This window comes from Athene noctua, chromosome 20, assembly GCF_965140245.1.
Source record: "Athene noctua chromosome 20, bAthNoc1.hap1.1, whole genome shotgun sequence".
NCBI lineage: Eukaryota > Metazoa > Chordata > Aves > Strigiformes > Strigidae > Athene > Athene noctua.
The window spans coordinates 10,117,796-10,143,361 of NC_134056.1; the positions used below are offsets into that span (position 1 = coordinate 10,117,796).

General features: G+C 60.5%; 1 protein-coding gene across 2 annotated transcripts in view; it reads left to right on the plus strand.

The window, feature by feature from the left end:
- The first annotated feature begins 3,221 nt into the window (after nucleotides 1-3,221).
- Nucleotides 3,222-25,566, plus strand: part of NIBAN2 (niban apoptosis regulator 2) — a 31,363-nt gene continuing 9,018 nt past the window's right edge. For both annotated transcript variants that reach the window (XM_074923413.1, XM_074923414.1), the window contains exons 1-5: nucleotides 3,222-3,428; nucleotides 19,552-19,682; nucleotides 23,066-23,194; nucleotides 23,313-23,418; nucleotides 24,152-24,319. In XM_074923413.1, the coding sequence (XP_074779514.1) occupies nucleotides 3,374-3,428; nucleotides 19,552-19,682; nucleotides 23,066-23,194; nucleotides 23,313-23,418; nucleotides 24,152-24,319 (589 nt within the window). In that variant the 5' untranslated portion in view covers nucleotides 3,222-3,373. The remainder of the gene's footprint in view (nucleotides 3,429-19,551; nucleotides 19,683-23,065; nucleotides 23,195-23,312; nucleotides 23,419-24,151; nucleotides 24,320-25,566) is intronic.

The following is a 25,566-nucleotide window of genomic DNA, read 5'->3' on the forward strand; positions in this document are numbered from 1 at the left end:
ACCCTGACCAGGACTGTGTCTGAGATAGTCTCTGCACATGGCCATGTGGGAATACATCGAGAAGGGCTCAATGTGATGCTACTGCTGAGCTTGGAGCTTCCAAACGCCTCCTATCACGACAAAACCCTTCAGATAACTCCTTTACTTTCCCCCTCCCAAGCTTTCACAGCTGAGCCTGTCTCTGCCACCAGCCAGCATGTGGCAAAAACTCGGTGCTGCGTCACCGCACGGCGCTGACTAATGGTGCCAGGATGTCATGCTCATCTTCAGGCGGTTTTTTGAGCCCCAGAGATGTCTGTGTTAAGGCCTCCAGTCTCTGTTGACACACTATTTATGCATGCCACAAATATAATCTTCCTGTTTGCAAATCAACAATATCAATGCTCTCTCTTTTTTACCTTTTAATTAGGGTTTGGGGTTTTTTTTCTATAATACGTCAGTGGGCAAAAGAGACAGGTAGTGGCTCAGTATGTAATGCTCCAGAGCTTACACGGATTGATTTTTCAAAAATAAGGGGTTTATACCACTTGGTCTATTTAGCAGGACTGTGTGTGCACTGCCTAAATCATATTCCATACGTTGCTTCTTTTAAAGGAGTGAAGCTTGGTTGCTAATAATGAAGCTATTACCATGGGTAAATACTCACTTTTTTTTTTGATTTGAGGGAGGTGGATGCATTTTCCCCACCTTTTAAATACCATCATCCCACTAAGGCAGACTTTCAAATGAATTTAGAGCCAGACTCCTCAGGGATCAGCGCTGGGGAAAGTGTTTAAAAGCCTCCAGTGGAACAATTTTCTATTGGAAATGAGATTTCGCTGTGGCTAAATTTCCCACGAGATCCCTTGATTTCAACAGCATTTTGACCAGGCAAACAAACTGCAAACAAGACTGCTGCTAAGGGTAAAGCCTTCTTATGGGGCACTGCAAAGAGAAAAACATAAATATTTCAGCTTTGAAATAATTTTCACTTTGAAATGACATGCAAGGGTAAGATGGAAGGGGCTGATGTGTGGTGGACATCCTTGGGGGGTGAGCCCAGCCCAGGGGATACCCCCGGCTGCAGCCTGGCCGCAGTGGCCCTCGCTCCTGCGGGCGCTGGGACAGATGCTGGGTGACATCTGAATGCCATTTGATGTCTTCTGGCCTCATGTTCAGTGTTTGGCTATAGCAGAGCCCAGCCTGGTGTGGGAGCACCCACATCCCTCCCCACTCAGGAGGATGCTTGGCCCACCACCCTGGCACGGCGAGGGGGGAAGGAGCCCCTGGTCCCCTCTCCCCGCTGTGCTGGGAGGGTGGTGGGCACCATTTCAGGGCAGGGCTGGTGGCAGCTGGCAGGGAGAGGTGTGAGGAGCCTCTCGGCCCCCTCCCCAGCCTGGCAGCCAGCGGACAGCCAAGAAGAGCTATTTCAGGCAGGGTAAACAGGATGCCTCGCTCCAGAGCCGGCCACCTCCACTCCTCCCTCCCGCCGCCGGGTAAACAGTCCAGCCCAGGAAAAGACTCACACACAACCTCAGAGCTGTTTCCACGCCGCTAGCCTGGATCTACCCAAGAACCTGACCGGGGTTGAGCCGAGCTTTGCCTAGCCCAAGCCTGGGCTCCCAGTGGCCTGGAAGCGTGCGGGGACCAGAGCGATCCCAAGGCATGGATCCACCTCGGCAGCGACTCCCCAGAGCCGCCCTGCAGCTGGGAAGAGCCTGAACTTTCTGGCCACGATGCCACGTCCCCCCCTTCCTCCTCCTCTTCCTCCCTCGGTCACACCCCAGCTGCTGGCTGTGCCCAGGGCTCTGGGAACGATGGAGGCAAGGCCTTTCCTCCGGCCGGATCCTGCCCAGGCAGCGCACGGAGGATCCTGCGAGGGCTGTTTCCGCCTGTTGCTCTCAGGAGAGGAGCTGCAGCAACAGCAGAGGAAGGAGGAGCTTTTCCACCGCTTCCTCCAGCTCCCCAGCCCCGGCTGTTTCCCTCCCTGGCTGGGCAGCCCCAGGCCTGGGAGCTCCCCAGGGCCCAGCAGCACCCCGTGGATCCCGCCCCGGAGGAGCGTGTGCGAGGGGGTTTTGCTGGGTGGGTGCGGCGGTTCTGGGTCTGATATCCCCCTTGGAGGGTGCCCGCCAGCTCCCCAGCGATGCTGGGCGATCTGGGAGATGCCAGCCCCCTCCCAGCTTCCCCCACCCCAGGGCCAACCAGCCCTTGTCCAAAATCAACGGCAATTTGAGTTTTCCCATCCCGTTTAACTGCACACTGAGAGCTGCCGGGAGGCGGGGGGGGTCAGGGGCCCCTCGCTTGCCTCCCGCTCTGCCCCACTGGTTCCCATGGCCACCCGGCACCTTGGCACCGAGAGGAGCTCGGGGTTGAGGCTGGCGAGGGCCTGAGCGTGAGGGCGCAGGTAGGAAGGGAGGAGCGGGTGTTGCAATCGCCCCGTGAAGCAATGTCAGGAGTGGAGGAGGCTGGTGCCAAGACGGAGCTGGTTTGCCTGGCGCCAGCAGCGGCGGGAGCTGGCGTGGGGCCCTGCAGCGTGTGCGGCGGGGGCACAGCGATGCTGGGGGGGGCACAGCGATGCCAGGAGGGGCACAACAATGCCATGTGGAGGGGCACAGCGATGCCATGGGGGGGAGCACAGCGGTGCCATGTAGGGGGTGGCACAGTGATGCCATGGGGGGGAGCACAACAATGCCATGTGGAGGGGCACAGTGATGCCATGTGGGGGGAGCACAGCGGTGCCATGTAGGGGGTGGCACAGTGATGCCATGGGGGGGAGCACAACAATGCCATGTGGAGGGGCACAGTGATGCCATGTGGGGGGAGCACAGCAGTGCCATGTGGGAGGCACACTTATGCCACGTGGGGGGGGGGGCACAGCTATGCTGGGGGGATGCACAGCAGTGCTGGGGTGGCCGGGGGGGGCACATTGATGCCACGTCGGGGGGGCACAGCAATGCCGGGGGGGATGCACAGTGGTGCCATGTAGGGGGGACACAGCGCTGCCCTCCGAGGATTAACACCGGGCTGAGCCGCTTCCCCGCACCCAGCGCACGCCGGGGGCGGCGGGGGTGGGGGGTGTCAGCGCGGTGGGGCGGCACACCGCTCTCCTTGAGCTTCCCCCATCCCCCAGCGAGCAAATTAGAGCGGCTAATTACAAGGAGGGACACACGCACACGCAGCCGGAGAGCCGGAGGCCGAGGCCGGGGGCGGCGGGCGCGGCGGAGCGGGGCGGTGCGGGGGGAGTGGCCGGGGGAGGCCGGCGGAGCTGGGGCTGCCATGGGGCGCCGCGCTGCCTGACCGCCCCGGGCGCTGCCTTCCTCCTCCTCCTCTACCTCCTCCTCCTCCTCCTCCTCCTCCTCCCGCCGCCGCCCGCCCCGGCCCGGCTCCGCTCGCCATGGGAGATGTGGTCTCCACGCACCTGGACGAGGGTCGCCGCCAGCACATCGCGGGTGAGCTCCCGCCGCGCATCCCCCTCTCCCCTTAGCCCGGACGGGCTCTCCCCATACTTCTTTTCAAGCCGGGTGGGGACACCCGCCCCTCCACTCCGCGTGTTCCCGGGAGCCCCCCCCGCCCGCCTGCTCTCCTCCCTTTCTCCCGGACTTTAAACTTTTTTTTTTTTTTCTTTCCACCACGTCGCAGTTTCCCAGCGTTTTTGCCTGTCCCCTTGGCTGGGCACAACACGGGGGGGCGGGGGGAGGGGGGCACCCGAGGTGCCTGTCTGCCTCCCAGATGAAAGGCTGAGTTGTGCCGGGGGTGTTTATGTTGGCTCCGGGGACCGGGAAGCGTGTTCTTGTGCTGAGCTTCCCCGGGCTGTGGGGAGGGAAGGGGGGGAGCGGGGCTCCAAGAGATGCTGGCAAGCCGGGTCCTGCGCAGGGAAACCACTGTCAGCGTGGGGTTTGCTGGGGCTGAGCCGGCAGATAAACTTTTCCCCCCTTAGCAGTGCTGGGGGATCCCTCGGAAAGCCCCCCGCAAGGTCTCTGGGGTGGGGAGAAGGACTGGCTGCATCCCTGGGGTACCCCCTGGGATGCCCCAGGCCTGCCCCAGCATGGGCAGGACACAGCAGTGTCCCCGCCAGCACTGTGGGAAGGGGAAGGGTGACAATGTGGTTATTGAGAGCCCGGCTGTCCCGGGGTGTCTGCCCGGCAGTGCCTCTGCCCCCGGCGCAGGATGTCTGCTCCGTGCCGCCTGGGAATCGCTGACCGTGGGATTACGGCTTCTGTACAGGCAGGGTTTTGTGCGAAGCGATGGCTGGGAGGGTGGCGGCGGGGGGGCAGGGCTGCTAATTGGTGCCTGTAGTGACTTGCTTGACCCCCGTAAGTGGGGTCACCCCTCCGTCGGGGTGCTGTGCCCCCCCGCCACCCCGAACTGCCTTGCGTCACTTGTGATGCTGGTGCTTCGCTCCCTGGGGCTCCTGAGCCGGCAGGACTTGACCTCCAAGCCCTTTCGTGCTCTGGCTTCGGTTTCAGCTCCCCAGGCTGAGAAACCCTCCTCTCCGCCGGGTTAAGCAACCCCCCCGTGAAGCCGCACCTAGTCGGGTGGCACGGAGCAGCGTGGCCTCGTGCTGGACCTTGTGCGCCTTGCGGAGAGCTCAAGGGCTCGGGGAGCACTGGGGTTTTGGAGTTGGCTCTGCTGTATCTTTCCTCCGTCTCCGCCATAAAGCCATGGGAGCGGCTCTGAAGTCCTTTTTCCCCAAGGGCTTTGGGGAAGAAGCTGCTGTGGGTCTGGCACTGATGGAGCGGTGCAGTACGGCCGCCGCAGTACCGGCACACGGGCTCGACGGCTGGTGGCGTCCGGTGGAGTCCCTCCGCCTCGCCAGGCCCTGCCGTCCTGGGCCGGCTGGCAGGAATGCTTACGTGGTATGCGGCTCAGCAGGACACCAGCAGGTTTGCAAGCTTTGAAGGAGAGATTGTAACCCGCTGTGGGGTTTTTGCGTTGCATAGTTAAAGACGGGGCTGTTCCATGAGGCTGCGCCGGCTCGGGTCTGTGCACAACACGGTGTCGAGTCTTGCTGTCCGCAGCACGTTTGGGTCCAAGCACATCCTCCATCTCCCTTTAACTTGCTGATTCTCTGGGCAGAGACTTCTCCCGGTCCAAGCCCTGTGGTCTTAATCCTGAAGAGCCTGGGAAGAATAACAAGGAAAAGCCCGGCTGAGTTTCCTGTGCGGGAACCTGTCTCTGCTGGGTCAGAAATTAGGTATTTGCAAGGCCAGGCTGGATGGTTGCACCCTGGTGGGGACTGAGCCGTTAAACCGGGAGGTTTCAGCCTATGTTCAGTGAGCTGGGGGCAGCAGATGAATTTTCATGGGGAAAATAGGATTCCTGTGAAATAGGATTATGGGGGCTAGGCTGGTGAATGTCCTGTGCCATGCTGCCGTGCTGAAGGTTCGGGGTGAGCAGGAGGGACCCACACCTGTACTGGGACACCTTCCTGGGAGAGACTGGAGCCCACTGGGTTCACTGAGCACCTCTCTGCTTTCCACCCAGGCTCCTCGCTTGGTGAACAGCCCCCAGAGCTGGGAGGGGCTGTAACCCAACAGGCAAGGCACGACTTGCTGTCAGGCATGCAAAGCAACGCGGTGGGGAAAACTCCGGGTTTTCCTGCCTAGCTCGGTCTGTTCTCTGCTGCCGCTGCTCCTGTCGGCACCCAGGGAGGGATCCAGTGCCTCTTTCCAAGCAACTTTTCCCAGTTGTCCTCCCAACTTGGGGGATTTTGGAGGAGCTGCCCAGACTGATGTGGCCCCTAATTGCAGCAGGGACAGGAACGCTCCGGACTTGGCAATGCTCCTCGTGGCTGCAGCGCCCTTACACCAGCAGAACTGTGCTGGCTGGGTGCGAAGCAAGCCCTGGGGCTCTGGGGAGATGGTGAGAGCTTGGGCCAGATCCTTCCCCCCTGCTGGGAGCAGAGCTCTGAGCACTGCAGGTGGGTTAAAGGCAGGAGGGAGGTGATGAAAAGCCTTTCTGTGCCATGCACAGCGTGGTCCCCTCTGCATAGGGACGTCAAAGCTGTCCTGCAAAGGTCCCATGCCCTGTCCCAGCCCACGCAGCGGTGGCTGCAGTGGGGCTGATGCCAACGTCTCCCAGCGGTCATGAGCCACATGCGCGTGACTTATGTGTTGGTGGCTCAGGACCAGGGTCTTTTCTCCCGCTGGTGGTGCTGGTGGGGCTGCACCGCTCTCCTGCTGCCTGCGCAGGCAGGCAGGCAGGCAGCATCCCTGCCAGCAGCGGGGCTGCCCTGCTGCACTGGGGCTGACAGGGCAGCTTGGGGGGTGTGATTTACACCAGGGTTTTTGGTCAGTGCTGCCTGCAGCTCCTGCCTCCCTTTCTCTGGGGTCTCTACAACCACACGTGGGCCTGGAGAGCTGTGGTGATGGGGCAGCTGGTAAGCACTTCTTTCTGCCACCCTGCTTTGGACATGATCCTGACTGGGGTCACCCAGTTTGTGCACACCTTTCGGCTGCCTTCCTCCTCCTCTTCCTCCCAAATGTGGGTCGAGAGTTGCTCCTGACCTGCTCTGGGGGCTGGAGCAGTGACTGGCTCCCCTCCTTGCACAAGGGTGCCCAGCATGGACACCATCGCCTGGGGACACGAGAGTGGCAGGCATGGGGTGTCCTGCCAGGGCTGCCCTCAAAGCCAAGATGTCACTGGGTGCCTTGGATTTTTGCAGTGTCCCTTCTTGCCCAATATGTGCCTTCTTGCCCAATAGGTGCCCTCAGCAACGGGTTGGATGAAGCTCTTCCCTCATGCTGGAATAACTCCTTCCCTGTGCATCCCAGCCCCATGGACCGCTTCTCCAGGGGGGTGAGGTGGAGCGTAGCTGGCGGGAGCTGGGTGGCTCTGTCCCGTGGGGCTGGTCGTCCCAGGCACCCAGTGAGTGGGAGAGCCCAGGGACATGGCAGGAGCTGCCTGGTGACTCCATACCCAGAGGGATGGGGAGGTGGGTGGCAGCGAAGGGAGGGTCCCTGGGAGATCACACCTTGTTCTGGTATCTCCAGAGAGTCACCAGCCCCTTAATTGCTGAATAAACCAGCTGTTAATTTGGGGTGGGACTTCCTACAGACACCAGCCCACACAACGGTGGCAGAGGTGACCCTGAGCCTCACCTCTGGTGCTGGACCCACAGCCTTTCCTCTCCAACGGGCTTTGGTGGCTGCTTATCCCCAATGCTGCCGAGGAGCATCCTTCTGCTGGGAGGCTGGGTGCCGATGGACAGGCTGTGGAGTCAGGTCCAGAGGTGCCTGGCAAACGCCGAAAGGCTCCTGGCTGCAGTGTGCCACAGGAGGGGAGGTTGCCGACAGCGAGAAGAGGTTTGCTGTGGCTTCCTTAAGCACGACACTCATTTCCTAGCCCTGGCCACGGATCAGCTCCAGACAGTATGGGAGGTGGTGGCTGCTGGTGATGGGCTCTGGGGTTGGTCTTGAGGCTGAAATCCTCACCCTGCCCCGGGGGGAGCGGTGAGGGAGGCTCTGAGGGATCGGTGCTGCAATATGCTGGAGATGCGGAATGGTTTCTCGTAACGAAATGTGTGTCTTCTTTCATCGTGAAATAAATAACTCCCCTGGCATGTCAGGGCTCCCTGCCAGCGGGGAAGGGCTGGTTCTGGCAAGCTGGGGCTTACCTGCAGCCGTCGTGTCGGGGCATGGGGCTTGCTCAGAGCCAGCGTGTTAGGGCAGGGGACATCGCTGTCTGCGGGGCCTCTTGTGCCGATGGCCTTCCCACGTGAGCTGGAGGTGGGAGCCCTCCCAGCCCTGCCTGTGCTCAGCCTCAGGGCAGAGCTGCTTTTCCTCCTGGGGGGGGCTTTCCCTGCTTCCCCCAGCAAGGGTTTAGCCAAAGGCCTTGCCTTGAGCAAGCTGGGGCATGCATGGAGGGCATCCCTGCTGTGCCTGGGAGCAGGAGGGCTGGGGACAGGAGGAGCAGAGCCAGCATCGCAGTTGAGAGCTCTCCTTAGGCCTTGGGTCAGCCCAGGGAGAGAAAAGCACCCCATAGACCAGAACCCTCCCCCACTGCAGTATCAGACACCCCTAGACCCATTGCAGGCAGCCAGCAAGGGAAGCACGGCCAACAGCTGGGATTTCCCAAGCCTTTGCTTCCCTCCTGCCCCCAAATTGCTGCAGAGGCTGGCTCTGAGCCCCGGGAAGCTCTGTGCCTCTTGGCACAACCCCTGTCAGCTCTGTCCCACCCTCCCGGGGACCGACGGGACCCAGTCACTCTGCCTAAGCCCCGCAGCTGGTTGCAGCAAGCCACTGGCTCCCACCCCTGGCTCTCCCAGTCTGGCCCCATGCTGGGAACAGCAAAGGTGCCACGTGGGCATGGGGACAGTCACTGAAACAGCCACCGAGAGAGCCCAGGGTTGGGTGTGCAGACAGCCCAGGTCTATGGGGATGCAATGGGTGGTGGGTCCCATGGACAGACCCCACAGGCGGCCTCATGGGCAGGAACCTGGTCCCAGCCCATGGAGAAGGAGCAGTCTCAGACCCACCCATCCCATTTCCATCCCTCTTACGGCATCCTGTGACCAGGCTTTATTTCACAACCCAGCCAGCAGCTGCCCTGCCCCGGCTCCCAATGAGCGGGGAGATGGGGGGAAGCTGGAAAGCTGTCGGCTCTTGCCTCCCACACCGCCAGGACCCTGGGCTCCGTGCGTCTCTGAGCTTTCGGCAGGCAGAAGGGCTGGGGAGATCCCAGGATCTGTCTGAAGGCAGGAGAGAGCAGCAGCTCTCCAGCACGAGGCTGAGCACCTGCTTTGCCCCTGCAGGACCCAGGTCTGGTCCCACCACCCAGTTTTCAGAAGGTGCCAGGCCGTGAGATCCCCAAGTAGCAGCTGTGCCCCACGAGCCCCGCACTGGCCCCTGAGCCTTGGCCTGTGCTGGGATGTACCGGCACCAGCTCTATGGCGAGCTGGGTCCCACGGGGGCCAGGAGGGGAGGAAGGGGCAGAGCAGAGCTGCTCCTTGCAAGCAGACTTCCTCCCAGCCTTCTGGACCAGAGGGGGAGGAAGGAGTAAAACTCCACCTTTTCCCCCCTTTCAAAGAGAAAGCGTAGCAGCGTTCGGCGCAGGTCCCAGCTCTGGCTGGCAGAGCACAGTGCCCTTCTCTGTGCCCTCCTGCCCTTCCCTGCCGGGGATCTGTCCCTGCCTGCAGCTGGGCTCCCAGCCCTGCTCTGGGGGGCTCAGACTCTTCTGCTGTGGGACTCCCCAGGACGGGATGTCCCCATGCATCAGGGATGGATGGGATGCTCTGCCCTGAGCTAGCAGGGGATGGGGGCAGGACCTCCCTCCCCTCTCGCTATGTTGGTGGCTCCTGGGGCATGGGACGCTTGTCCTGGCTCCTTCCCTCTGCCAGCTCTGCTCAGCCTAGGCGTGACACTCCTCGGGGGGTTCCCCTGCATGAAGGGACGTGTCCCAAAGCTGGAGTGCCCTCAGTGCTGCTGCGTGGAGCAGGAGAGCAGGGCTGCCAGCTCCCAGGCACCCGAAGCAGTGGTGGCTCAGCCATGGGAAGCATCCTGAGCCCCTTCCTCTGCTCCCAGCGCATACAGGGCATCACCTGAGACCAGGACAGAGCCTTGTCTTGGGAACGTCCCCACACTGGGAATATCCCTGCTGTGGGAGTATCCCTGCCTTGCCTCTACCTAGGAGCTGCTTTGCTCTGCTGGCTGCTGCCCACCCTCCCACAGCAAGGAAGATGCTGGTGATGCTCCATGCTGCTGGGTGCTGGCTGCCAGCCCCATGGGGCAGGTGTCCACGTGTACTGGGGGCTGTGGTGATTCTGGAAAGTCCTTGACAATAGGAGACACGGAGCCTATGGCCACCCTCGGCTGGGGCATCGCCCTCCATGGGGAGGAGGGAATGGGCATGGGGGGCATGGTGTGGGGCAGGCACTGCGGGACAGGTGGAGCCCCTCTGCCCTGCCCTGGCCTCACCGAGGAGCCGGACACAGGAACCCCCCCAGCAGCAGGAGCTGTGGCAGAGCCCAGAACAAGCTCAGGGCTGTTTTGTTCAAATACCTCATGGTTGGGTTTTTTTTTGGATGTACATAAAAGTCTTTGTTTGGTCTCCTCCCGTGGTGCTGGATTGGGTTTCATACTGGCACCAGCCAGCTCAGTGGAGGGAGAGCATGCCAGGTTCAGCTCCTCTCCCTGGGGCTGGGCACAGGGGGGGCACGAGGGGACGGCTGCTCGTCCCCTGCCAAGCACAGATTTGCTGGGACACCCCCGAGCGAGGACCCCCTCACCCCCTGCTGTCCCGAGCACCCGGCGTGTGAGAGACCCAGAGATGCCCAAGTTTGATCTGGCCCCTTCCCCTTGGCCTTGGGGACCCCCCTGGTCCCACAGCTCCCAGGTGTGACCGGGCCCCGCGTGGGTGCCCAAAGGCCACTGCTGCCGCCGCAGGACCCCACAGCAGCACTGCCCGTGACCCAGCACTGACTCGGCTGCCATGGGGGTTGCGCCACGCTGGAGCAGATGCAATGTGGCCCGGCCGGTGGTGGTGGATGAACTGGGCCTTATCTGGGGAGAGGTAATGCTGGGGCCCACCCTGCTGTGGGGCAGCACTCGCCATGGGGTGAGCACCAAAGGATTGGTAGGTCTTTTCCAGCCTGGCCAGGCACTTGTGGGACCTTGGGTGACAAGGGACATGTGGGGTGATGTGACTGCAGCCAGGGTGAGGGCGGTGGGTCCTGGTCCAGTGCAGGGTTTAGGGGTGGTACCCAGCTTGAGCCAAGCTGCTCCGTGGGGATGCTTAATCTCCCCACAGCCACCTCCCTGCCCATGAGACGGATCCTGACTGTCCTGTGAGCGCAATCACCTCTTCTGGTGGGCTTAAACCTGGTCCCTGTGCCCATCTGGCAGGTGGCACTTTGGGCCAGGGTGGGTTTAGCCCTCCTGGGGTGCCTGTGTGGGCACCTGTGCCCCCTGGCTTTGGAGCATCACCTGAAGGCAAGGCTGGCAGAAGGGACGGGGCAGGAGGGTCTTCTCTGGATCAGCACAGGATCTCCTCCTGCCCCCACCCCTCAGGAGCTGTTTGGGCAGGGCGGTTCAGGGCAGACGTCTCACACTGGGCTCAGTCCAGCCCCAACCAGCTTCTCTGGAGACATTCAAAGGCCCCGAACGCTGTTTATTATTCACACACACATTCCTCGCACGCAGCCCCGCAGCAGCCTTGTTCCTGGGGAGCAGCGGGAGACCGGCATCCACGCCGCGGGAAAACACCCGCCAGCACGTAGCCGGATGTTAATCCCTTGTCCGCTGGGCTGGATACGGCCCTGAGCCACAGGAGCAGGGCTGATACAGGGGGCTGAGTCTGGTTTTGTAGTTGGGATTGGGGAGCAATGGATGAAAGGTATCCTAAGCACGGTTGAGAGTGCTGTCAGGGTTTTTCGGCTGTTTGTAGGCCGAGGAGCTGCTGCTGAATGTGCTGCTTCGTTTTCAGCCCCATGGATTTCGTGGTCTGCTTTAGATCCTCCCGCGGCCACGCTGGGCACGGCTCTGCTTCGGCAGGTTTGTTTGCTCTGGGCTGGGAGGGGAGCGGCGTTGTGCAACCGCCGCAGCTGGGCGCGGTGCTGGGAGACGGGGTGGGTGCTGCCACGGTGGGGACAGACCCCCCCGGAGCCTATCCGGGGACATCCCCGGGGACAGGGGGTGCTGCCAGCATTTGGAATGGGGGATGCCACAGGGTGCTGGTGAAAGGTGCACCTTGCAGGCAGCGAAGCAGAGAGCCATGTCCCCGACGGGTGCCCCAGCCCTGAGCTGGCACTACGGGCGCTTCTGACTCATCCGGGGGCAGAGCTGTGCGCAGCAAAGGCAGGGCGAGAGACGACGAACCGGTTCAGGCCTGGGCCCATCTGGTTTCTTCTCTAAGGCTCTGCTGCCTCATCCCTTCCTGCTGCTCAGCCCCCATCCTGCCCACCCTTCCCCACAAAGGCGTGAGTCAGAGGGCAGGCGGCCGCTCGGCTCATCCCCAGCACTGCCGGCCATGCAGCTGCACGGGGCTGCTGCTGAGGGGTGGCAGGATGCATCCCCTTTCCACCTGGACCATGCCTCTGAGCCGATGTGTAGCTGAAAATATTCCCCGTGGATTCTGGAGTAGTGCTGGAGCCAGGCAGTGATCCCTGTACTGCCAGGTCCTGCGGTGCTGAGCCGTGCCCTGGGCGCAGGCAGCAGTGGAGTGCACCAAGAGCCAGGGCAGGCACTGGGAGCAGCCTGCACTTTCCGTTTGTTCCAGATAAGCTCAGTCTGAATTCTGATAGCAGCCTGCAACAGAGATGCCCCGGGGCTGGTTTTGAGTGGGTTTGTGTGAAGGGAGGTGAGAGAGGAAACTGTCCCTGGACTTTGCTCTTCCCTCCCAATTTGTTTTTCCCTGTTTCAGTCTCTGCTGGTCTGTATGAGAGGGGAAAATAGGAAGCGCTACCAGTTCAGCCCCTGGATTTTGCTTTTATGAGGAACAAACCGTCCTTCAGCTATTTTTTGCCACCATGTTCTCCTGGGTGGGGTGCCAGTGCCTGCCCCCCCCCAGCCCGGCATCGCCCTGTGGGAGGGATGCTCTGGGGATGCTCAGCTGGGCTGAGTCAGGCCCATATGAAGGAGTTTGTGTTTCTGGGTGGAAATGAACTCAGATTTAAATTCCTGAAACCCTAAACTGCCAGCTGGGGCTTAACCCTTTGGGTGCACCCGTTGGTGCTGCGGGATGCTCCTCACCCCACTCCCTGCAGGGAGTTGGAGCAGCTCTCGGTTCTGCTCAGTGCCCTGTTGACGGTGGCACCTCTGGCACCGTCCCTTCTGCTGGTTGTTGCTGATGCTTAGCGGGCCCAGAGCCATCATGTGCTGTCACGCTGCCTTTCCTAAAATCTCGTGGGGATAAGCCTGAGCTGAGCTGGGCCTGGAGCTGTGGTGGGGCGAGCTGGCGGGCAGGGTGGGGCAGGGGGCACAGCCGTGGGGTCATTCCCGGCTCAGCAGCTGCAGATGGTGCTTAGGGCTTGTGGGGTGCTGCAGGTTTGAGGTCTGGCTCAGCACCCCACCCCTGCCATGCTGTGCACCTTTGGTGGGCAATGCCCGGACACACTGTCTGCATAACGCCAAGATTTGGGGCACTCGTGGGTGGCCGAGGGGCAGCGAGCAAACCCCGCGGGTGCCTTTAGACCAGGCAGTGGTGTGGGATTGCTGGAGCAGCCCTGCTGCGAAGGATGACCTGGGCACCTTTCACCCAGCTGGTGGCCTTGTCCTCGGTTTCCCTTGCTGGAAGAGCCACCCTCATTGTCCTCCCCAGCCGCCAGGAAGAACCGAAGCAGCCTGAGCGGGGGATGCACGGGGCAGGGCGGAGGCAGGGGGCCAGCGTGGGAAAGTTGGCGCTTGGGTGACTTTCTTCTGGGCAGCACGTGCACCGTGGGGCTGCCCATCCTCCCCAGCTCCTCTCCCGCTGGCCAGGTGCTGGTAGGACGCTGGCAGCTCCGTTACCTACCTCGGACGCTGCTCCCCAGCACGCTGGGCAGGGCTGGGGGTGCAGCGGGGCTGTCCCGGTGGGCAGTGCCCCAACGCCTTGCACCAGCACCTCTGCCTGCGCCCAGGAGCTGGAGGGTGGGTGAGGAGGGGGCCTTTTGGTTTTGCTGCCTTTATCTGGGTGGAAATCAGCTTCTGCCTGTTCTTGCCTCCCCGAGGTGTGAGCTGACCAGGCTGGTGGCACCGTCTGCCAGCCCATGGATGTCCCTGTCAGTGGCACCGGTTGTGGGGCTGCTGGGAGCCTGTGCTCCCTCAGCAACCCGCCCACACTCACTAATCATTTACTGGCTAAATTAGTGATTAACTCCTTCCCCTGCAGCTTTGGCAAGCCTGGCTGGGCCAGCACATGCTGCTCACAGGTCCCTTGCCAGCGGGCTGGCCTATGGGCCGTTGCCACCATGGCACAGGCCATCACCACCAGGGTACAGAGGGACCTTCACTGGGGCACGACACCCAGCAAAGGGACGTGATGGCATGGCCCCCCCGGCTGTCTGCTCCTCCACTGTTCTGCAGACACATCCCCGTGCTGTCACCCCCTTGCTGAGCTGGCAGCGAGGGGACACGGGATGCTTGTGGGGTGGCAGGGGGAGCTGGGGCTTTCCTGCGGCCCCACTGAGTCAGGCTGTCCGGCGGGGGCTGGGGAAATGAGCCAGGCGAGGTTTCATCACAAGTGTGGGGGCCACGGCTCAGCCAGCCCAGGGGCTCTGCTTCAATGAGCTTGTTTGTCCTTTTTTTTCCTTTTTTTTTCCTTTTTTTTTTTTTCTGGGCCAGAGTGGGGGAAAATTCCCTGCCTCCGGTGAGGCATCCCTGTGGCATCCCACAAGGGCTTGGGCACCCTGCTCCCAGCTGCTGCTCCTGCTCCCACTCACCCCAGCTGCATAAACCCAGGGGGGTTCCGGAGAAGGTTGGGAGTTTCAAAGGCACCCTCAACCCCCCAATATATTTAAGTAGCAGTGGAGGGATGACATGGTCTCTGGAGGGCGTGTCTGGCGGGAGGGATGTGGGGCTTTGGGCTTGCAAAACGGGATGTGGGCTAAAGGGAGTTTGCGGATGACTGTTCCTGCTCGGATTTGTCAGACGCTGGTCTCCAGCCTCCCGGGGGGGGGGTGTGTGTGTGTGTGTGTGCACACGCATGTGTGTGTGCCTCTGTGTGTATGTGGGCAAGTGCGTGTGCATGGGGGGGTGTATAAATGTGCAGGGGGTGTGTGTGTGTGCACGTATATCTGTGCGTGTATGGGGATGGGTGTGTGCATGTTTGTGCGTGGGTACGTGTGCTGCTCTGGTCAGGAGCCCCTCAGCCGCCATGCACCGTGTGCCTGCCATCCCCACACCACCCCGTGGGGTGCGTTTGGGAGAGCCCCGTGCCCTGGCTGTGGCCAGGGTGCTCTCCCAGCCATGTACACTTGCTGCCGCCCTGCTCAGCACTGGGGGACCCGCTCCTTGTCCCTCGGGGGGGCTGTGAGTGTGGTGGCCGTGCCCTGGGGGCCAGCCAGGCCAGCCTGGGGGCAGCTGGGGAGCAGGAGGCAGCTCTGCGTCCCCAGAGGCCTGGCTGCCAGGACCTTGGCCTGGCTACGGCTGGGGTGTAGAGGAGTGAGAACTATTTTGGGTGCAGAGGAGCCATCCACCCTCCCCTACTTTTTCCCCCTTAAACTTTAACCCTTTGCTGCCCACCCAAGATCCTGCCACATCAGGAAAGGGGAAAGACACCTCCAACCTCAGGTTATTTGGTATCTTTGAAGGGGCATGTGGGGATGCTCATCCAAAGAGCAGCTTTGCTGAGCACCCCCGGTGGGCCCTGCTCGGCGGCGTGCGGCTCAGCCCAGTGCTGGGGGAGGCTGAGCTGGTCCCCAGCCCTATTGAGCCACCTGGGCTGAGCCATGTCCCTGCAGGGCTCTGTCCCACCTGGGATGTGCTGTGGTGCTGTGGCAGCCCTGATCCTGCAGGTAACTCCGTAGGTCATGAGTGCATCCTCTCGTCCATCCTCGGTGAGTGAGAAGGGCACTGCTGTTGGGTGGGAGCCAAGCAAACTGTGCAGCAAAACCTGTGCAGGAGCTGACCTCCCTGCTGCCAGATCTGCTGACTCTGCCGGCCGTGGCCTGAGCTATTTAAAGCGTCACTCTCATTTTCACATGATTTTGAGGGTGATGGGGAAAACGAGCTCTGGCCATGCACTCGTGCTGTCAGGGCTGTCTGCATGCCAGGGGCTGCCAGGATGATGTTCCTGGAGCATTGCTTCCTCTGCCACAGTGAAATGAACTGCAGGCAGCAAATACGGGCAGCTGGAGGGAAGGATATGGTCAAGCTGTCCATGCTGTTCTCCAAGCAATAAGGTCTCTGGGCTAGACCTGGAGCTCATGGCTCGTTTTTACCCCTTGGCTTTGCTCTAAGAGGTGCCAGAGCTGGAGCTTATATGGGAGGTCAGGATAAGAGCTGGCTTCTGCCTTAGGATGTGGATGTGTGGGGCTGCTGATGGAGCTGGAGATGCTTCCAGGGGCAAGACCCAGCCAGTCCAGGCTGCTGGACCAGCTTGGGCAGCTTTCCACAGCTTTTGGAATCCTTCTGAGGGTGAAATTCACCTCCTTCCCTGGTTCAAAGGGACTAAAACTGGACCAGGGCTGCTCTGGCCGAGCTGTGACCTCTCAATGCACGAGGGCTGCACATGCCTTTGGGTCTGCAACCTGCAAGGCTGGCGGCACGGGCTCTCTGGTGCTGTTGCCTTCCCGCCAGGCCCGTGCCATTGTGCTGGTGCTGCTTTGGTCTCGGTGACGGGTGCGGTGGCATGACCGGTTGGGGGGGTGGGCGGGAGCAGGAGCCGCCTCTCCTGGCTGGTTTCGCCCAGATGAGCCTCAGGCTCCACGGTCCTCGGGTGTCATCCAGGAGAAGGACAAACCTGTGCTGCCTGTTTCGTCCCCCTGCCAGGGTGCCCTCACAGGAGCTGCGTGCCCTGCCGTGCCCGCGATGGTGGTGCTGGCTGGGTAGGTGGTGGGGAGGGTGTGTGGGACGGGGCAGGGAGGGCTGGGGGTGCAGAGCTGATGTGGCATAGCTGGACCCTACTCCTTGGTCGTGGCATTTCACCCAGCCCCATGTCCAGCCTGGCATCAGGGGTTTGCCTGGCAGCTGGGATAGCCAGAGCCCTTTCTCTGCCCTCCCTGTGCAAAGCTGGCTGCTGCAGAGCCCCTTTATCTCCTCCTGCAGCCGCCACGTGCGGCTTAGTCATGGGCATGGCTGGGGAGGGAAGGAGGAGAACCCGGAGGCTGAGGAACAGATGAAGTCTGATCAGAGGTGCTGGTGCTGGGGCTTCTGCTGAGCCAGGCGTTGGTGGGTGCTGTTGGCACACCTCTGCAACCACAAAGCTGGTGACTTCCCCTTGCTCTTGCCAGAAACCAGAGGGACATGCCGGAGCCTGTGCCAGCCCAGTAACCCTGGCTGCTGGGGACTGGTGCCTCTGCACGGTGCCATTTGCAGTGTGCGGGGCTCGATGTGATGGGGACTGGTGTGGCAGCACCCAGAGCAGCAGGAGGGTGTCAGTGCCAGGAGCTCGGTGGTCCTAAAGCAAACACCAGGCTTGGGAAAGCACTGTCTGTGGGTGGCTGGGGACGCCCGGCACTGCCCTGCCAGGTCCCTGTGTGTGCACCCGGCTTGCTGGAGCACTTTGCTGTGGGTGTCTGAGCCCGCACCCAGGACGGGGCGGTGGCTGGGTGGGAGCCAGCTGAGCCCCACCTCTCTCTCATCCCGCCATGACCTGGGGGGAGCTTGGGTGTGGGGCTGTAAGGAGATAGGGGACTGTATAGCTCCCTGAACTGTCACTTGTCCCCAGACCCCTCCAGCTCTTGGCTGGATGCACAGCCAAAGCTACTCATAGAGGGATGGCCACTCGTAGGTGGCCTCAGTTGTGCAGCCATGGGGGAGGAATGCTCTCCGTAGCCCCCAGCACTGCTGGGGGGTTTTATTCAGCCTGGGGAAGGAGCCAGTGGGTGGCTTAGCTGGTTCCCCTGTGGGACATGTGAGCCCCATGCAGGGTGCTATGGGGTTGGGGCACCCATTGGCATCATGACCGTGGGCTTCCCATCATCTGCTCTCAAGCAAAGCCCGGCTGTACCACCACTAGCAGCCCACATCTTGCCAGATACAGCGTCACCTTGTGTCACTGCTTCGACGCGCCGCTGACCACCTCCTCCCGATGCCCTGCAGGGCCCTGACCCTCTTGCTTGCCCAGGGCTGAGTGCGGTGGCTGGTGGGGTAGCCAGGGCTACCAGGCAGGGAGGGTCAGTGGCCCCCCCAGCATCCCCTGGAGGGGCTTGCTGAGCTGAGGGAGAGTTAGTCACCTTGGATATTTAACTGCAAATCTTTTGTTTCAGTGTCTGCAAGTAATCGACTTTTGCTTTTCCATTTACTTAAAACCTCCTAATTGCTCCCGTCGTTAATCAGAGAAGAATGAGTGACTAAGCTGTCTCGCCTGCCCAGGGACCTGGGGCTCTTTTTTTCCCATGGACTGAAAGGAAATGAAACCTCAAAATGTCCTTTTAAATCTCAGCTGTCAGCATCGCTGCCCAGAGCCCTGGCCAAAATCATACAGTTTTGTAGATGGGAGTTGCAACAGAGGTGTGGTGCAGATGCAAGCCCGGCATGACTGGGAACTCTTTCTTTTCCAGGAGAAAATGCCAAAATCGGGGGTGAGGAATTTCTCTGGTGGGACGAGCAGGCGTCTTGTTCTTTGCCGCGAAAAAAAGGTCACTTAAATTTGAAGGGATTTTCAGCCCTGGCACGGCAAGGTGCTGGCCTGTGGTGTCTGCTCCCGTGGTGCTGGCAGTGCCAGCGTCTCCTCGGGGATGGGTTTATCTGCCCTCAGCTGTTGTCCTCGGGCGGCGTTTTCCTCCGGAGCTGCTCATCCCACGGGGATTTGCAGCACCCTGCAGCAAGCTGCTCCTTCGTGCAGGCTTGGCTGCAGGCATGGCTTTGGGGCAGCTGCTGCTGAAGATTTTGGCTCCGGCCGAGCTGTGCCGGGGCCGGCGCGGGGGTCTGTTTTGTCTGGGTTCACGCCCCCAGCATCGTGCTGGCTCCTGCACCGGGGATGCATAGCCAGCACCGTTCCTCCCCGCGCCCATCGCCAGTGCTCTGGCAGAGGCTGAGCCGTCGGAAATAGTTGGAGGCGACTCAAATTCTTTCCTTTTCACAGGCTCTGGGGCAAAGTTGAGAGTGAAATTCAAAATAGAGGCCCCGTGTGCCAAAGGCAGCTCTGGGGAAGTTATCTCCCTGGACCTGTGATGCTTTGTGATGGGGTTTTTGGTGTAGGAGTCCCATGTGGGGTTGAGCTGGGGTGGGTAAGGGAGAGGGCAGGGTGCTGCGTGAGGCAAGGTGCCGTCTGGAGCAGGGTGCCTGTGCGTCAGGGTGCTGCCTGCAGGGTGGAGGGGATCTCCTCCAGTGTGGGGTGCCGGGGGGCACGTGGCAGCTCAAGCTCTCCCAGTCTGGAGGCAGGGGTCCTGGTGGGGGTCCCTGCCATGCACAGGAGGTGACATGGGGACTGTGGTGGGGGCTTGGCTGTCCTTTCCCCTTCGAATCTCCCTGCTGCATGCATGGCCCTAAGCATTGCTGGCTGCAGAGCCTGGAGTCAGCCAGCCAGCCCCATCCCGTAGGATGGCCCTTACAGGGGCACAGTGGCGTTGGGTGGGTGTGAGTGGGGCTGAGGATGGGGTGGGTTCCCCCAAGTCTCAGCTGGCTGAGGCAGTTGGAGTGGGGTTGGGGAGCTGCACAAGGCGCGGGAAGCCGTCAGCATTGCCGGAATCAGCTTAATGTCAGGAATTTCCTGCTGGGGAGAGGAATCTATGGCATTAACGTGAAAGGCTGAAAAAAGATCATCTTGACCCCAAATTAGTCCCTGGGCTGGATGGGAAGGGCAGAGAGCAGTGAGCTCAGCCGTGGCCCCACACCAAACCCTGCTCCAGCGGGCAGGAGGGTGACGGGAGGTGTGGGGTGGGTGGGGAGGGCAGGGGAAAGGTGTCCAAGTGGGGTGCTGGGCAGTCTGTGGCAAGGAGATCCCTGAATCCTGAATCCAGTCCCTGCCTAACGTGGATCTGCTCTCCTCTTGCAGAGAAGACGGGGAAGGTGCTGGGGGAGTTCTGCCAGTGCTACAAGGAGCAGTATGGCGTAGCGCTCTTCAACAGCGTCCGCTATGAGATCGAAGGCAACGGAGGGCCGCAGGCCCAGCTGCTCCACCGCAAGGTAAGACTCTGGCTCCATGCAGGGATCCTGGGACTGGTGGGGAGCTTCATCTCCGTGGACAACGAGCACGGACCGATGTGCTCCCCAAAGCCTGGGCATGTCCCCTTTCCCCATTCCATCCTGCTGGGGCAGGATGTAGTGCCTGTGCCACTGGTCCATCCCATCACACAGTCTGTGCAGCTTGTGGGGCTCCCCAGGAAGGTTTTCTATCCCATCCCACGCAATGAGCACACCAGCAAGCGGGGGTGAGGCTGGCTTTTGGCTGCAGCCCCCATGGATTGAGTGTGCTTCATGCCAGGGCTGGCAGGAGTTCCCGGGACCACCTTGTGCCCAGGGAAGCCCTGAGCGGGTTGTGCTGGGCTGTTGTCTTCCTGCTCCTGGGTGTGAGTGGTGCTCCAGCACAGGCAAATACTCAAGGAGGGGTAGGAAACCCCTGGAAGACATCCCTGACCCAGCAGGGGAAGAGGAGGTGGCTCTGAGTCTGATCTTCAGGAGCCACATATCTCCTGCCTGGCAAAAGGTCTCCAAGCCTCTCCCCTTGTTGCTTGTGGCTCCAGCACCCAGGGACAGATCCTGACCTCCCCTCCCACCTCCAAAGGCAGATGCATGTCAGCCAGAGCTTCTCGCTGGCAGAGAGGGTTTGGGGTTCCTCCCTGGCTGGGTTGGTGGAGCTGCTGTCCTGTGTGTGCTCCTTGAAGGCAGGAAGAAAGTGCTTGCACATGGAGATGGGCTTCTGCTTTTGTCTGGGGCTTAAGGGGGTGTTTTTGTAAGAAATCTAGAAGTTGTGACCGTGAGATCAGACTCAAGCCCTGGGTGCTCACAGCGGTTGTCTCCCTGGCCCACCCACAAATGTGACACCTTGCCCAGGCACCTGGATATGCCCCATCTCCTCTGAAAGGTGCCTGGGTGTTGGGTGTGTGGAGCAAAATAAAGGTGTGGAAGTTCCTGGGCAGGAGCCAGGCACCCGGCGTCCTCGGCAAAGCGTCCCTTGAGTTCCTTGCAATTTGGGAGATGCCTTCGGCACCCCCCGGGGGCTACCTCCATCCCGAGGTTGCTTGCTTCATTAAAAAGCTCCATCAAGCAGCCCAGGAATGTCTGAGGAACAGCGGCGAGGCGGGGAGGTCAGGGACGCTGTTCAAATCTTTTAAAACACCAGTGTGTAAATAGGACATTCCTCTTGCGCGATGTCTTGTCTGCTGCCTGTCCTCTGCCAGTGTCCCAGCAGTGCCACCGGGATGTACTGGTGCTCCCAACATCCCGGGGAGAGCATCTCCTCCAGCTGGGCTTTGCGCTCCCCAGCTATGCCCAAAAAAGTTGTGGATGTCAAGAAGATGCAGGGTAGCGTCCTCCCTGTCCTCAGGCAGGTACAACTGGGATGTGGCATTTGCTTTTTTAAAATTTTATTTATTTATTACTTTTTTTTTCTTTCAATCTCTGTGGGGATGTGGTGCTCAGAGGCAGCTCCCACAGTGATGCCAGCAGCTGGTGGCGAGGGGGACAGCTGGGCTGGGGTCCAAAGCATGGCTCAGTCACCTGAAATGCCAGCAAGGAGCAACAGCAATGAGAATAAGGAATGAACGTTTCTGTCTTTGGTCTCTCCAGCCAGCGCCACTGAAAAAACATCCCTGAGCATCCTCTCTCCTCAGAACAGCCTCTCCTGGCTAAGCCCCAAAGCTGACATACTCGGACCGTGATGTTGCTCCCCATCGCTCCCTGTCCCCATGGCAGGGATGCAGGCAGTGCAGGGCCCTCCGCCCATGCTGTCCCCGGTCCCCTCCCTGCCCAGCCTAGCAATTTGGCGCATACCTGCCTGTCCCAGATATTTGTCGGGGTTGGGTGGTGCTGTCTCAGTGCCTCCCCCAGGCGAGGAGGGTGTGTGAGGAAGGGATGGCTGTGACAGGGCTCTCAGGTTGCGGGTGGCTGTGAGCAGCCAGTCCCTGGCCAAGGGTCCCCTGGACCCATGTCAGAGCTCAGCCGGGCCTTTATTTCATTAGCAGCTCATCTGTAGGGCTTCGTCTGCCTTGGGCAGTGGTTTTGAAGCCAGTTTAGGAGGGCTGATTCTCCTTGGATGAGCCACCCTCGTGAAATGTTGATGAGGACCTGGCACCACCTTTCTGTCCCCATCGCTGCTGGTGGCTTTGAGTGTCGGGCTTTCATGGGTCTGCTCTCCCCCAGCCCTGCAGGGTTTGCTTCATGCTTTCTTCTCCCCCTCCCAAGGCCTTTGGAAAGCAGTAAGGAGCAGCGAGGTGCTGTCAGCCTGTTTGCTGAGCCAAGCTGCTCTCAGCCCTTCCTACCACCCACGGGGCTGTGGGGTCTGGCGGTAGTGGGAAGCCTGGGGAAGGCAATGGGTTGCCTGTGAGCCAGGAGAGGGACAGAGCAGGGAGAGGAGAGGGAAAGGTCCTGGTGCTGGGTGCATGGTGTGTCCCAAGCCCTGGCTGGTCCCTCCTGACAGCCACCATGGTGAATGGTGGGTGGCCATGGCAGGAGAGGTGGCGGCTGCACGCTCCCGCCCTCACGAGAGCTCTCAGCTCTTGTTTATGTTCCTGGGATCATAAAAATTCTTGGGACAAATTCTTGGCTCGCTCAGTCAGCCTGTGTTTGGGATGGCGCAAACGCTGCCGGCGTATGGGCCAAAAGGTGCTGGAGAGCTGGCGAGGGGCTGCTCAGCCTGGGGGGGTGGGCGGCTTGGGGGCGTGGGATGTCCTCAGCCTGTTGCTGGTCTTCCATGAAGCACAGAGCATTTAAACATCGCGTGGTGCTGAGCTCTACGGGGGGGTGGCTCCTTGCTTTTCCTCTTCCATGCCCCATCTGGAGGCCATGCTAGGGCAGGGCTTGGCTCCTGCCATCCGCAGCTTGCCTCTGACCCGCAGCCTGGCAGGGTCTGCTGGTTGACGGCCACCACCGAGCAGTACAATGCATGCTCCCGCCTGCCCCAAGCTGGGGAAATCACAGTAGTTGAGGTTGGGAAGAGCTGCTGGAGGGCTCTGCCAAGTGAGCTCCTGTCGCGCAGCTGAGCTGGGCGTATCTGCCAGGAGGGAGATGCCAGGGGCAGAGGTGTGACCACTACCATGGTGAACACCACCACATGCAACTTTGCTGCTGTATGAGCAGCCCCTTTGGCATTTTCTAGGGCTGTGCATGTCATCATCCTCCAAGTTGTTACTCAAAGGCACCTATTCAGGCACCAAAGTTTGCAGTGCGATAGGAGATAATCCAGTGGTGAACTTGGAGACCCTCAGCATAGCCCTAGTGCAGAAAACCCCACCAAACCCCCCCACCCAAACCACCACTACAGACCTTGCTGAGCTCCCCGAGCCAGGCTGTCACCCGTCCCCCCTTTCTTCCCCTCCCCGTGCCATCCACCATGTGTCTCCTCCCCACAGGTCCCGCTGGAGGACCATGTCATCTACTCAGGCAACCTCTTCCAGTACATCGAGGAGAACAAGAAGTGGAGGAACCGCTTCTGCGTGGTCCCGCACAACTATGGCTTGGTCCTCTATGAGAACAAACTGGTGAGGGGCATCACCCTTCCGCTTGTCTCCGTGGGCACAGCTCCAAAGGGGGACACCCCATTGCTGTGGTGGTGTGGCAGTGCTGCCCATCATCCATGACCACCTTTTTTCTGCTCAGGCCTATGAGCGGGACCTGCCACCCCGCCTGCAGGTCAACAGCGCTGGCTACAAGATCCTCACCTCTGTGGACCAGTACCTGGAGCTGGTGAACAGCAGCCTGCCTGGTGAGTGGCTGCAGGGTGAGGAGGGATGCTTGGGGTCTCCTGCACCCCGATGCTGCTGGACATCCCTTGGGGTCCTTTGGGAAGGATTATTTTGGGATGTAGGCATCCCTGTGGGGTGGTTTCAGGGTGTGGGGCTGTAGGGAGGAACATCTCTGTTCCCTCCCATGGGTGTAGGGTGAAGCGTGAGGTGTCTGCTACCCTGGTCCTGCTGCAGCTGCTGGGAAAGGAAGGAAAATGTGTCTGCAGTTCCATGAGAGCTGCCCCATGCTGCTACCGCCTCCCTTTCCTGGCAGCACTGGGCGAAGGCAGCAGCTCTTGTTCCTCCATCCAGACCCCCAGGAGGAATGGCCACCACCTGGCTCACCATCGTCCTGCCCTGTGTCCCTAAAGACCAGGGCAGCCGCGAGGGACTGAGGCAGGAGCTGCTGAAAACAGCAGGGCAGCAGCTCCAGGGAGGGTTTTGTGCTGGAAATAATGATTTTTAAAATTTTTTAAAATTTTTTTTTCATTTTGGATTTCCTTTTTGGAAGAACGAGCCTCTTTGAACTTCTTTTGCCCCGTGTTTTTGGTAGAATTCACAGCAAAGGCACTGGGAAGGAGCTGAGGGGTCTTGTGTGCTCCTGCTGCACCCCCAGACCCAAATGCTGGGCAGGATGGACACCCCCAACCCTGCAGCATCCCCACCCCTGTCCTGCCTCATCTGCTCCTCAAAGCATCCTTCCCCCCTCCACAGGCGTGACACCGAAATCGGGGCACTCCCCCATCCTGAAGTGCCCCACGGATTTCCCCCTCATCCTCTGGCACCCCTACTCCCGGCACTATTACTTCTGCGTGATGACAGGCAAGGAGCAGGAGAAGTGGCGGGCGGTTTTCCAGGACTGTGTTCGGCACTGCAACAATGGTGAGCAATGCTGGGCTTGGGGGGGGACCACACATGGGGGCTCCGGGGTGGGGAGAGCATCGTCCTCCTGCTCCAGAGAGGGTGCTGGGGACCCTGCGGTGGTTGGGTTGGGTTTTGGGCAAAAGGTGATGATTTGGAGGTTAAGAGGAGGAATTGACTGGGAGTTGTTGAGCATCACTGAGCATCTCATCCTCTCCCTGAGCGAAGGGGCAGAGTGGGAGGGATCCAGCTGCCCAGGGCATCCTACTGCTCGTAAGGAAGGCGATGCCTGCACCAGGGCAGGCACCATTTGCAGGAACCAGCACAGAGCCTGGCTCAAGAGAAACCCTGATGCCTATTTTTAACCCTGAGGTAGAAAATATTTGGTAATTAAAGTCATCAAAACTCCAAACCCCACAGTCCTGCTCCCTGCCCCGCTGGCACCGCCTGGGCACTGTCAAGTGAGGGCAGCCCGGGCTGTGGGCAGAGAGGTGCAGGGCTGCAAGGGGCTGGGGTGGAGGCAGGACCTGCCTCACACATCAGCGATACTCTGGCAGGAAAACACGATTTTCCTGCTTGGCTGTGGCCTGTGAGCTCCTGGGCTGAGACCCAGGTCCTGGTGGTGTCTTAGATGGTGAGAAGTTTCCTGGGGTGCCAGTGCTGAAACCTGCTCAAAATCATGTCTTCTAGTGGGCAAAGAGCAATGCTGCCTAGTTTTTAAGTGCTTCTTTCACTCCTGGGAGCTCTGTGTAGCCCTCATTTTGCTGGAGCTACTGTTTAGGGAATGGAGTAATGGCGCTGGATCCGGAGCCTGGGTTTCGGTGAGGGTTTCCCTCCTCCCGTGTTAGATTAAATCAACTGAAAGCTTTGCTCTTTCCCTTCCTTTTGTCGTTCCTCTCTACAAAACACATCCATGTGCTGTTGGTGAGCTGGGGGTGTCTGAGCTTGTCAGGAGGAGCATCTCCCTGCAGCCCACCTGGGCCCTGGACTCCTTTGCAGGGGGCTGGGAACAGTGACCCCTCCAGCCACTCATCCCCCTGGGATGCTGCTGCAGCATCATTGCTGCATGCAGTTCAGCACCCCAGGATCCCCTGTGCTGGACACACAAAGCCAGGGCACTGCGAGCAAAACTAGATCCTGATAAAATAGGAATTGATCTCTCTTACTAACAAAAATCCAGTTTATTTATCTTTAATTTCCCCTCTTTGGCTGCCGGGTGCTGCTGTGGGAGAGAGGAGAGAAGTGAGCCCCTCTGCTATCCCCAGTGC